We start from the raw sequence: 13,078 nt of genomic DNA, 5'->3' as shown, positions 1-13,078 counted from the left end.
ATCTCTAAGTTCATGTAGGGTTAATGCTCATGCACTATAACTTAAGATCATGCCCGGATAAACCTTTACACAGCTACTCCTGTAACGTAACACAAATATTCTATGTATCTCTAACAAAAAAAAAAAATAAAATTGATTGGAATGTAATGAGAAATTGTGGATATCCTGATAAAGTTTTAAACAGCTACTTGTGTCGTGTACATTGATTCATTTGATGGAAAGTAACTACCTGTACTTTAGAATCATCCTTCCCCATCTAAGTTTTTCCTGCTCATGTAATGAACACATGGTATTTTCTATGAGATGTACGTTGCTTTGGAGTGAAGTCTCTCATAAATGAACACATGGACATGTAAATATAAGCCATCGTCAGTATTTATGCTTTCTACAGTTACACATTTTACTTTTAGATATGGTTCTGCTCACTGGAGTGACTCAGGGCACTGAACAAGTTCCAGAAAATACAACAGAAAGATCCAAAAAGGTACAATAATATATATGTATACAAACACACTGTCTGATATCACTTGTCCTTAAGCGGGGTTGCGGTCAACAGGAGCCGAACCCAGCAACACAGGGCACAAGGCCAGAGGGGGAGGAGACACACCCAGGACAGAACACCAGTCCATCACAAGGCACCCCTAGCAGGACTCAAACCCCAGACCCACTGGAGAGTAGGACCCAGTCCAACCCACTGCGCCACCACGCCCCAAACAGCATACAATATTCACTAAATAATAAAAGCTAAAAAGTAAGCAAACTGGTAAGTGAGGAGCGTAAAACTAAAATCTTCCAATAGAACAAGGAGGGATGAATAAACCTCTGGAGGTCCAAAAGTTCTTGTGGCTGCACACATTCCACAATTGCACATTGGACTGTGGTGACTGAGGACCTGTGTGTGTCTCTATTTCCAAAATGGTCCAGGTGGAGTTACAGACTGAAGCTGAAGTCGCACCTCCATGTCCAGGTCTGTATATCGTATATTTGCTTGAGTTTTGCTTTTGACCACTCCGTCCACCTGTGGGTCTGACACACAAAGCTGCTGCTGAGGTTGTGAGCATGTTATTCCACATATGGCCTAATGGGGGCGACACCACACCAGAAACATCTGCTCTTTCAGCCCCAGCACTTTTTGCAACCTTCCCGTTAACATTTGTCACTGCAGAGAGGTTTGGTCTAAAAGTCGGGAGACAACCAGAGAGACTGATAAATGCAACAGACACACAGATCAGTTTGTTGTCTTTAGTCACTCAGCAGATCAGTAATGGCACATGGGATCAGCATTATTGTCATTCTTGCCGCAATTTGCCTTGGTATGACTGCAATATTCACAATTAATCATTTTGTTCAATCAGTGATGGATTTGGTTGTGTCTATAAATATTGTGTCCTTTTCTCCCCAGAAATCAGAGCTCAAGACACAGTCACTCAGTCCGCAGAGATGTGATCGGACACGAAGGAGGATCAGTGACTCTCAACTGTAGCTACACCACTAGCGACATAAATGCTTATCTCTTCTGGTACCTTCAGCGGCCAAACCAGTATCCCAATACGTCCTGAAAAGGTTTGCTTTGGGAGGTGGTGAAAATGCTGTCGAGTTCAACAGAAGATTCAATGCCAGCCTGGACAAAGCTACGAAGACAGTTCCTTTGACAATAGAGGATGTGCAGCTGTGTGACTCTGCTGTGTATTACTGTGCGCTGAGGCCCACAGTGACAGTAACACTCTGAACCCCTTACAGAAACTCCAGAACACTGTCCACTCTTACAGTAGGAGATTTTCTGCTTCATTCTCAGATTTCTCTATTATTTATAAATTAATACTGCAAGTTATTCAATAGCTGCTGTTTGATTACGGTGTTTATAGAGCAAGGTAACACTTTCAACTCACACACTGAAAGCAGTTTAGAGTCACTAGTTCACCTGACACACACTTATTCTTTGGACTATTGCAGAAACCAATTGAATTAAATTCAAATCCATCTATCCAACTATCCATTGTCCACAACCGCTTGTCTCAAGCAGAGTCCCAGCAACACAGGGTGCAAGGTCGAAAGAACAGACCCGAGGGGGACGCCAGTCCATCACAAAGCACCCTAAGAAGGGCTCAAACTCCAGACCCACCACACAGCCAGCATCAGCTGAACGCACTGCACCACCTTTCCAAACATCTAAGAAGACAAATTAAAAACTCAAAATCATGCAAACTTAGTACTAAGTGATAATATTTGCAGTTGATATCTGATTCATATTTAACTCTACAAAGTCATGTGTAATAATACTGATCTGTGTTCCAGCACAGCTGAGTGTGTGTGTGAAGGAGGAGCTGAGCACTTCAGGGCAGGAGGAGTTCTCCTGTACAGTAGAGGAAGTGTTGAGCTCTAACTGTACACACTGTCAGTGTGTCTTTCTCCATCCACCATGATGTTGTTCTCTTCATTTCTCCTGCTCTCAGCACTTGTAGGTAAGTCAATTTACAGTTCATTTTTTTTACACATTGATGTAAAAAGGATGAAAACTGCATCAAGTCAGCATTTCAAGTGAACTTGTTCTACTCAGGGATAACGCAAGACTGTAAACACTTTACTTTCAAAGTATTTATCAATGTCCTTGAATTAACATGATAATTCTTGTTTCCCACAGATTACAGTGCTGGAAATTCAATAACATCACTCAGTGACGTAGTTCATGTTTTGGAGGGAAACAATGTTACACTTTCCTGCAACTACAGCGGATCAGCTAACTCTTTCCTGTGGTATCGGCAGTACTCCAGATCAAACCAGAATTCCTCTTGCTCAGATATGAATCCTCTGACAGAATAATACATGCGACTCCACCTTCCCTCATCTGTCAGTTATACTAGATAAAGGAAACAACCGTGTGGATCTCAAGTTCTCCTCTACAGCACTGACAGACTCTGCGATGTACTACTGTGCCCTGAGTCCCACAGTGACAGGAAACCCATTTACTCTGTACAAAAACCTCACTGTGACTGAGAAACACTGCACTCTCACAATAACCGAAAGATCCACAGTAGTTTATTGTGTCAAATGGCTACTATATCATTTTGTACAAGATTGCACAGGTTAATTTAACTTAAGGTATTGTAAAAGCTATTTGAAAAATATATACAGTGTGCACTGAATTCAGTTCACTGTATCCAAAGTCAAAAGGGAAAAATCTGGATGCCACACCTATATGTTTGTCTATTAGAATCATACAGAAACAGTAAAAATGTCTGAAAGTACTCGAATAATCTAGGTTATGGATTAATAAACCTTGTACTTTGTACTTGTAGTAACATGTCTCACATCAGCATTTTGTATCCACTGTAACCTGGATACAGTCTGGTACGGACAGTTCAATAACAGAGCATTACAGCAGTCCAACCTACTGAAATAGAAGTAGGAACAAGTTTCTCTACATCCCGACTACATAAAAATTGCTTCGTTTTCACTATATTTCTCAGCTGAAGGAAGCACGACCAAGTCAGTGTAGTAACATGAGACACAAATGACAGGTTTCCGCCCAACAAAAGCAAGGTGTTCAGACAAACACCTAAACTTTCCAGAGTGAACACAGTGCAATTCTCCTGGCGCAAGACCTGAACAGCAGAACTTAGAAATACAGTGGAATTAAATTCAAAACAAGTCATTATTGAGTTAGAAGACAGAAAATTTTTGATACCTGTTTTTTGTAAAAAAAAGAAAAAATAATAATGCCACACAATCAGGGTAAAACCTGAAGTACACAAAAGAGTTTTGAATCTTCGTCTCATTTCTCCAGCTGCCACAAGAAGGACTCTTTGCCCCACCCACATCACAGGGCTGACATCCACCCAAAGACACCAAGAACACGTTTATTCTTCCAGTCGTCTGTCCTCCAGCACTGTGAAGGTTCACACTGAGACAAGATGCAGCCTCTTGTGGGAATGCTGTTCATCATGAGCCTCTGTAAGTGTCTCTGGAGTCTTTGTTTCATTACCAAACTGGTTCTTTCTCATTATTAAAGAGTTCTATGGGTTTTTATCTGTTGTTCACAGCCATTTCAGCTGGAGATGAGATTCAATCAGAAGGAGTCCTCGCTGTCGAAGGAAGAAGGACTCCGTGTTTCTCTGGAATGTACCTTCAGCACAACCAGCACTTATTACAATATCCACTGGTACCCGCCAGTATCCAGGAACAGCTCCCCAGTTCATACTGCTCAGGGGGTATGTAGCTACAGTGCAGAGTTTGCAAAAGAAAGATTCTCCTCAAGGGCTCACAAAGCATCTGGTAAAGCCTCTCTGTCCATCTCAAGAGTTCAACTAGAAGACTCTGCTGTCTATTACTGTGCACTGGAGACCACAGTAATGAATCTACATCAACACTCGTACAAAAACCTGCTTCACCTCCTGTCTATTAACGACAAACTGAAAAACCACAGTGTTTCCTTCACGAGGAAATGAAGCAGATGATTATGATATAAACCGGCTCTCACCCAAGCAGCCTGTTTGCTCTGAATCCAGTTCAGCTTTGTGGTGTAGTTACAGGGTAGTGAAACATGCAAGTAAAAAAAGGGAAAAAACTGTATACCACACCAATATGTTTGCCAATTTAGAATCATACAGAAACACAGTAAAAATGTTTCAACGTACTTACAATACAATACAATACAATACAATACAAGCTTTATTGTCACATCATCATCAACATAACATGTAGAGAAGAGTGAAAAATCTTGAGTGCAGCTCCAGAAAGTGCAGTATTAAAAGTATGTCATAAGAAGAATAAAAATAAATAAAAATAGATTAAAAATAAATAAATAAATAAATTAAGAAAAATAGAGAAGTAAAAAACAAAACAGAGAATACAGGGAAATAAGCAGCGGATTTGAATTTTATCTCCCTTACGTCAGACGCCCTGCGTCTGCCGTCTACCTGAGGGGAGTAGGTGGAACAGTCCGTGACTAGGGTGGCTGGGATCGTTAACGATCCTTTGTGCCTTCCTCACACACCGCCTGTTGTAGATATCCTGGAGGGAGGGAAGCTCAACCCCCACAATGTGTCTGGCTGTCCTCACCACCCTCTGGAGAGACCTACGGTTGAGTCCAGTACTGTTACCGTACCAGGAGGTGATACAGCCAGTAATAATGCTCTCCACTGCACAGGTGTAGAAGGTTTTGAGGATGTTCTGGTTCATCCTCAGCTTCCTCAGCCGTCTGAGGAAGAAGAGGCGCTGATGGGCCTTCTTCACCACTGCATTAGTGTGAGTGGTCCATGTGAGATCCTCGGTGATATGGACGCCGAGAAACTTAAAGCTGGTGACCCGCTCCACCGGTGACCCGCTGATGGTGATGGGGGTGTGTTCCCTCTCCTGCCTCCTGAAGTCCACGATGATCTCCTTGGTCTTGGTGGTGTTGAGTAGGAGGTGGTTCTCCTGACACCAATGTGTCAGAGTATGCACCTCCTCCCTGTAGGCCGCCTCATCGCTGTCAGTGATCAGGCCTACAACCGTCGTGTCATCGGCAAACTTCACGATGGCATTGGTGCTGTGCGTAGCTACACAGTCATGAGTGTAGAGGGAATACAGGAGAGGGCTCAGAACGCAGCCCTGCGGGGCACCGGTGTTGAGGGTCAACGGAGAGGAGATGTTGCGGCCCATCCTTACCACCTGACGCCTGCCAGTTAAAAAGTCCAATATCCAGCTGCACAGGGAGTTGTTCAGACCCAAAGTCCGGAGCTTCACACTAAGCTTGGAGGGAACAATGGTGTTAAAAGCTGAACTGTAATCTATAAACAGCATTCTCACATAAGTGTTCTTTTTCTCCAAGTGGGAAAGAACAGTGTGAAGAGTGAAGGCAATAGCATCGTCAGTGGAACGGTTGTTCCTGTAGGCAAACTGGAGAGGGTCTAATGAGGCAGGCAGCAAAGAGCAGATATAGTACTCATGATCAATCTCTCCAGGCACTTACTGAACTATGGAGGTCAAGCAACAGGGTGCCAGTCATTAAACAAGTAATTTTGATTGTTTTGGTAACTGGCACAATGGTAGAAGTTTTAAAACACAGTGGGACGACTGAGTGGGAGAGGGGAGAGGTTAAAAATGGTCCGTAAACACACCCGCTAAACTGGACCGCACATACTCTGAGGACTCGGCCCGGGATGCCGTCTGGACCCGCAGCTTTCGAGTGTTCCGCCGAACGAAAAGAGCGGGCTACCTCCATACAGAGCCTCACTGAACTCCTCCCAAGCCCGAGTTTTTGCCGCGGCGACTGCCAGAGCCGCGCTCCGTTTGGCCCGTCGGTACCTGTCAGCTGCTTCAGGAGTCCCATGAGCCAGCCAGGCCCAATAGAACTCCTTCTTCAGCTTGACGGCATCCCTTACTTCCGGTGTCCACCACCGTGTTTGGGGATTGCCGCCGCGACAGGCGCCGGAGACCTTATGGCCGCAGCTTCGAACCGCCGCCCCGACAATGGAGGCGCGGAACATAGTCCATTCAGACTCAATGTCCCCCACCTCCCTCGGGACCTGGTTGAAGCTCTGTCGGAGGTGGGAGTTGAAGACCTCTCTGACAGGGGCCTCCGCCAAACGTTCCCAACAGACCCTCACTATGCGTTTGGGCCTGCCAGGTCTGTCCAGCTTTTTCCCCCCCATTGAATCCAACTCACCACCAGGTGGTGATCAGTTGACAGCTCAGCCCCTCTCTTCACCCGAGTGTCCAAGACATATGGCCGAAGGTCAGAAGAAACAACTACAAAGTCGATCATCGACCTCCGACCTAGGGTGTCTGGTGCCAAGTGCACTGATGGACACCCTTATGCATGAACATGGTGTTCGTTATGGATAAACCGCGACTAGCACAGAAATCCAATAACAACTCACCGCTCGGGTTCAGATCAGGGAGGCCGTTCCTCCCAATCACGCCCCTCCAGGTATCACTGTCGCTGCCCATGTGGGCGTTAAAGTCCCCCAGTAGAACGACAGAGTCCCCAGTGGGAGCGCTTTCTAGCACGCCCCCCAGGGACTCTAAAAAGGCCGGGTACTCTACACTGCCGCTAGGCGCATAAGCACAAACGACAGTGAGAGACTGTTCCCTGACCCGAAGGCGTAGGGAGACGACCCTCTCATTCACCGGGGTAGACTCCAACACATGGCGGCTGAACTGGGGGGCTATTAATAAGCCCACACCAGCCCGCCGCCTCTCACCTTGGGCAACGCCAGAATAGTGGAGAGTCCACCCCGATCGAGGAGAGTGGTTCCAGAACCCAAGCTGCGAGTGGAAGTGAGCCCGACTATATCTAGACGGTATCTCTCAACTTCCCCACCAGCTCAGGCTCCTTCCCCGCCAGTGAGGTGACATTCCAAGTCCCAAAAACCAGAGTTGGCGCCCGAGGTTTGGGTCGGCCGGGCACTCGGCCCCGACCACCGCCCAAATCACAATGCACCGGCCCCTTACAGTTTCTCCGGCAGGTGGTGAGCCCACTGAAGAGTGGCTCCACGTCATGGCTTCGGGCTGAGCCCGGCCAGGCCCCGTGGGCATAGACCTGGCCACCAGGCGCTCGCATGCGAGCCCCCCCCCCAGGCCTGGCTCCAGGGTGGGGCCCCGGTGACCCCATACCGGGCGGGGTAAACGAAAGCCTTGATTTTTCCTCATAAGGGGTTTTTGAACCGCGCTTTGTCTCGTCTGTCATCCAGGACCTGTCTGCCATGGGAGACCCTACCAGGGGCATATAGCCCCAGACAACATAGCTCCTGGACTCATTCAGGCACTCAAACCCCTCCACCACGGTAAGGTGGCGGTTCACGGAGGAGTATTTTCATATTAACTCTACAAATATAGTACAAGAGCTTGATGTATTACTGCTCTTCATATGTAGTCTTGCTATATTACTGATAATACTCCATACAGTCCAGGATCCTTTTGTTAATGTTAACGCCACTATAGGAAATACATTTCTTGTATTCTGCAGTGATTTCTGGAAATAACTCTACAAACAGAAAACTGTATGCATATATATGTACGAACACAAGAACAGACATATAAAGACCAGATCAAGGAAGATAGGACACTGAAGATGCGAGGATGTGGTTACACATGTGTCCTGTTGGGGGCGACATTGTAGCACAAATATCCTACATTCGAGTTGTAACTCAGACACATAAACTCCACACAAAATTTTAGCACTTGAAACACACACACACACACACACACACACACACACACACACACACACATCTTCAGAACCGCTTGTCCCATACGGGGTCACAGGGAACCGGAGCCTACCCGGTAAACAGGGCGTAAGGCCGGAGGGGGAGGGACACACCCAGGACGGGACGCCAGTCCGTCGCAAGGCACCCCAAGTGGGACTCGAACCCCAGACCGCTGGAGAGCAGGACCCGGTCCAACCCACTGCGGCACCGCACCCCCATGTCCACTTGAAACACATGGAGTAAATTACTCAAAACAAAAAGAAACTTTTACTGCTCACTGTCCACAAAGATCTACTTGTTTCCCGTTTCTCATCATCTCACACTTGAAAAATAGAAACACAGCTGAGAATTATTTTTGTTCTTACTACATTTTGTAATAGTATGGTCTATTTTTTATCGTTGCTTTTTAATGTTGCTTTGCCTTGAGGCCAACAGTGACAGTAACACTCTGGACCCCTTAAAGAAACTTTGACTTAGGAGCTCAAAGTACAATACATGCAGACTCTTGCACATCACTTGATGTCTTCCACTGTTTTCCTGGCCTTGTTCCAGCACCGCTTGCTGTAGATAGACTGCAGGTCAGGAGCTCCACTTGGATGGTATGTTCAGCTGAGCGCACCACCCTCTGTAGAGCCCGTCTGTTCTGCTGGGTGCTCTTCCCAAACCAGGCTGTGATCCTTGCTGTCATCATGCTCTCAGTGGTGCAGGTGTAAAAGTTTCTTAGCACCTTAGAGGGCAGCCTGAAGTCTCTCAGGTGCCTAAGGTGGTAGAGATGCTGTCGGGCCTTCTTCACCAGGGTGTTAACATGACAGGACCATGACAAGTCCTGCGTGATGCGAACACCCAGGTACTGGAAACTGTCCACTCTCTCCACTGGAGTCCCGTTGATCATAAGGGGTGGGTAGCTCCTCTCCTGCTTTGTGCTGAAGTCCACAATCAACTCCTTAGTCTTCCTGACGTTGATGAGGAGGTTGTTTTCCTGGCACCAGTGCTCCAGGTGTGTTTAACAGAGGACAAGAGCTTGATGTGTTACTGCTCTTCAATGTACGTGTGTGTGTGTGTGTGTGTGTGTGCTTTATTAACAGTTGAACAAAGATCTTACATTTCTTCTGAATTCATGAATAAAAATTTAAAACATTTTTTCACGGTCTTAAATTCTTCCCTTATAATTATTTTAAAATAATTCACATTGATCTTGCTGAAAACGCAACAAAATGCAGAAAAATTACAAACTGAAAATGTTGAAAATGTTCTTAATTTATGCACGGTGATGAACTGCAACAAACTGTCTGTTGCGATCATGTCGTTACACACACCTTCTAAAAGGGGGCGACACAACATCAGAAAGAAGCACAGTTTCAGATGTGATTATCATCATATAAGCTTCTGATTAACATTTGTCACTGCAGACAGGTTTGGTCTAAAAGTCAGGAAACAACCAGAGAAACTGATAAATGCAACAGACACACAGATCAGTTTGTTGCTATTTAGTCACTGAGAAGATCAGTAATGGCACATGGGATCAACATTATTGTCATTCTTGCTGCAATTTGCCTTGGTATGACTGCAATATTCACAATTAATTATTTTGTTCAGTCAGTTCTGATGGATTTTTGTTGTGTCTTATAAATATTGTGTCTTTTTCTCCCCAGAAATCAGAGCTCAGGATACAGTCACTCAGTCCACAGGAGATGTGATCGGATACGAAGGAGGATCAGTGACTCTCAACTGTGACTTTACAACTAGCAGCACAGCTCCATTTCTCTTCTGGTACATCCAACACCCTAACGGCTCTCCCAAGTATATTCTGCAGAGGTACACATCTGGAGCTGGTGATACTGCGGCTGAATTCAAGGACAGATTCAATGCCAACATTGAGAAAACCACGGTACCTTTAACAATTCAGAGGCTGCAACTGACTGACTCCGCTGTGTATTACTGTGCACTGACGCCCACAGTGATGAACTCAGGGCATCAGTGGTACAAAAACCTACTTCCCTCCAGGGGCTCTATAGGGCAAACTGACACAACCAGAGGTTGGCCTCAGCAGGAAAGAGAGCTGATAATACCTGATTGTAATCTAGTCAGCATATTAGCACAAAAGTACATTCATCTTTGTGGTGCAGCCACGTAACGACTGAAAGCGCATTCAGTTTTAACATGAAATGAAAAGGAAACGAGGATTAACAGAGAGAAGGAAAAATGAAAAGAGGAGACATGAAGCACTGTGTCGGTTCATCTGAGATAAGTAGATTTTGTTTGTCACCTGTTCCTACTTCTGCTTCCTCCAGCTCCTCTGGACTCGGTGCAAAACCTCTGACAAATTTAAAAATACTGTACTGTTCTGATGGGGGGCGTGGTGGCGCAGTGGGTTGGACCACAGTCCTGCTCTCCGCTGGGTCTGGGGTTTGAATCCCCCTTGGGGTGCCTTGCGACGGACTGGCGTCCCATCCTGCATGTGTCTCCTCCGGCCTTACACCCTGTGTTGCCGGGTAGGCTCCGGTTCCCCGTGACCCTGTATGGGACAAGCGGTTCGGAAAGTGTGTGTGTGTGTGTGTGTACTGTACTGTACTGGGGGGGCACGGTGGTGCAGTGGGTTTGACTGGGTTCTGCTTTCCGGTGGGTCTGGGGTTTGAGTCCCACTTGGGGTGCCCTGCGACAGACTGGCATCCTGTTCTGGGTGTGTTCCCTCCCCCTGCAGCCTTACTCCCTCTGTTGCCGGGTTAGACTCCGGCTCCCCACGACCCCACATGGAACTAGTAGTTCCAGATGATGTGTGTGTGTACTGTACTTTCCTGGAGACGTGAGCAAGTATTTACACACATCCTCCTGGGGGTGACATTGTAGCAATATTTCCACTCCTGTACTTTGAACACCCTCATAAACTCCTCATCAGGACTTGAAACTGCAGAGAGATACTGACGACAAGACTGGAAACAACAAGAGAGATTTTTTACACACTCCACAAACTCTATAGTTTTCAAGTGTTTTATAACTTCAGTATGGAATTGTGCCTCAGAATAGCTGTTATCCTCACTGCTTGTTACTTAGGTATAATTTCATCCATATTTTTATTTCAGTGCATTCTGTAAAAACTACTTTCATGCATTAAAAAAATATATTCTTTTTTCCCCAGAAATCAGATCTGAAGATACAGTGACTCAGTCCACAGGAGATGTGATCGGATATGAAGGAGGATCAGTGACTCTCAGCTGTACCTATAAAACAACCTCTTCAGTCCCAGATCTCTTCTGGTACATCCAGCGTCCTCATGAGTCTCCCAAATACATCTTGAAATGGGATACATATGAAGCACATAGCACAGAGCCAGAATTTAAACTCAGATTTAAATCCACTCTCAGGAAAGCTAACAGCAGCGTACCTTTGACAATAGAGGATTTGCAGCTGTGTGACTCTGCTGTGTATTACTGTGCGCTGAAGCCCACAGTGACAGAAACACTCTGAACCCCTTACAGAAACTCCTGGAGAAGAAGTACAACATAAAAAGTAAAGACAACACTGGCCCCTAGGGGTCTGAAATGGAAAGGTCAGAGCCATATATGGATGATACATAGAGCAAGGATTCCTTAGGGGAGGTCATGTGACCTGATTAAGCCCAGAAGAACGAGGTAACAATGAGCACAACCCACAGCACAGCGAACACAGGAGCGCAGTCGTGTTACTCTCAGTTCTACATGGAGAAATCATTCATCTTACTGATTGTCACCATGTTGGCGCAGCCATCTCTGCGTTTGAGAAGTGGTAAATAGATTATACTTAACGGAGGTAACAAAGTACACGTTCACACCATCGGTTTGCTTAAACCGGAAGGGGAGAACATTTATTTACGTACGTGCTTCATCAGAACACATCACGCACAACAAAGGTCATGTGATCGATAGATATTTCACCAACATGAGAGCACACTGAATAGAATCTCCAACACCCCCACTTGCTCTCATTCTCTACAGGTCCATTTACAATACAACACACAGTTACATCCCTGTATCAGCAACATTTATGCCCCAAACATAAAGCTTTCAAACTTTTCTTTCTTATACTTCGTCATTGGTTTAGTCATCACATCAGCAACCATTTCTGTTGTTGGACAGTACTCAATTGTTATTTTACCATCACTAATTGCTGATCGAATGAAGTGGTACCTAACGTCAACGTGTTTACATCTTTGTCGACAAACAGGGTTTTTGGAAAGAGCAATTGCACCTTGGTTATCCTCAAAGATTTTTACCGGTGCATACTGACATCCGTTTTCCAGTCCATTCATCAATTGTACAAGGTACAGACTTTCTTGGTGGCTCGCAGCCAGTGCCATATATTCCGCTTCGCATGTTGACAAAGCAACTGTAGGCTGCTTCTTTGACTTCCAGGAAATGAGGGGACCATTTTTGGTTAGGACTAAACAGTATCCAGTCGTACTTCGTTCTGTCATTTGGATCTGATGGCCCAGTCAGCATCGCTGTATTGCTGTAAGTTTCAGCTTCTCGTTACTCTTCTTGTACGTCAGTTCTTGGTTTACTGTACCTTTCAGATACCTCATCACATGTTTCACTGTACACCAGTGTTCGCTCATTGGGTTTGACATAGATTGAGACAATTTACTCACAGCCCAACTAAGATCTGGTCTAGTACATGTCCTTAGATAGGTCAAACTACCTACTGCTTCACGATACTTTGTGTGGTTTACAGAGTTTCCATCACCGTTATACTCTAGCTTTTGTTCACATGGGGTCGATCTGGACTTACTATTCGACATGTTGACCTTTCCAGTATTTTAAGATGTACCCCTTTTTGATTCATTTTCACAACTCCATCCATTTGCTCAAAATCAATGCTAGGAAATGTTTCAATTTACAAGGTCTTTCATCTTG

The 13,078-nt window shown here is 45.5% G+C and overlaps 1 gene segment (V, D, J or C); it reads left to right on the top strand.

Annotated features, from left to right (window-relative positions):
* Positions 1-9,685: 9,685 nt before the first annotated feature.
* On the top strand, positions 9,686-11,627 carry LOC114909465 (T cell receptor alpha variable 19-like; the record flags this gene model as incomplete). The annotated part of the segment is given in 3 exon segments: positions 9,686-9,747; positions 9,842-10,146; positions 11,370-11,627. Coding segments are annotated over 3 exon segments (612 nt in total), but the record flags the coding sequence as incomplete, so codon positions are not given.
* Between the last annotated feature and the right edge of the window lie 1,451 nt (positions 11,628-13,078).

This window comes from Scleropages formosus, chromosome 25, assembly GCF_900964775.1.
Source record: "Scleropages formosus chromosome 25, fSclFor1.1, whole genome shotgun sequence".
Classification (NCBI taxonomy): domain Eukaryota; kingdom Metazoa; phylum Chordata; class Actinopteri; order Osteoglossiformes; family Osteoglossidae; genus Scleropages; species Scleropages formosus.
This window is presented reverse-complemented; position numbering and strand designations above follow the sequence as displayed.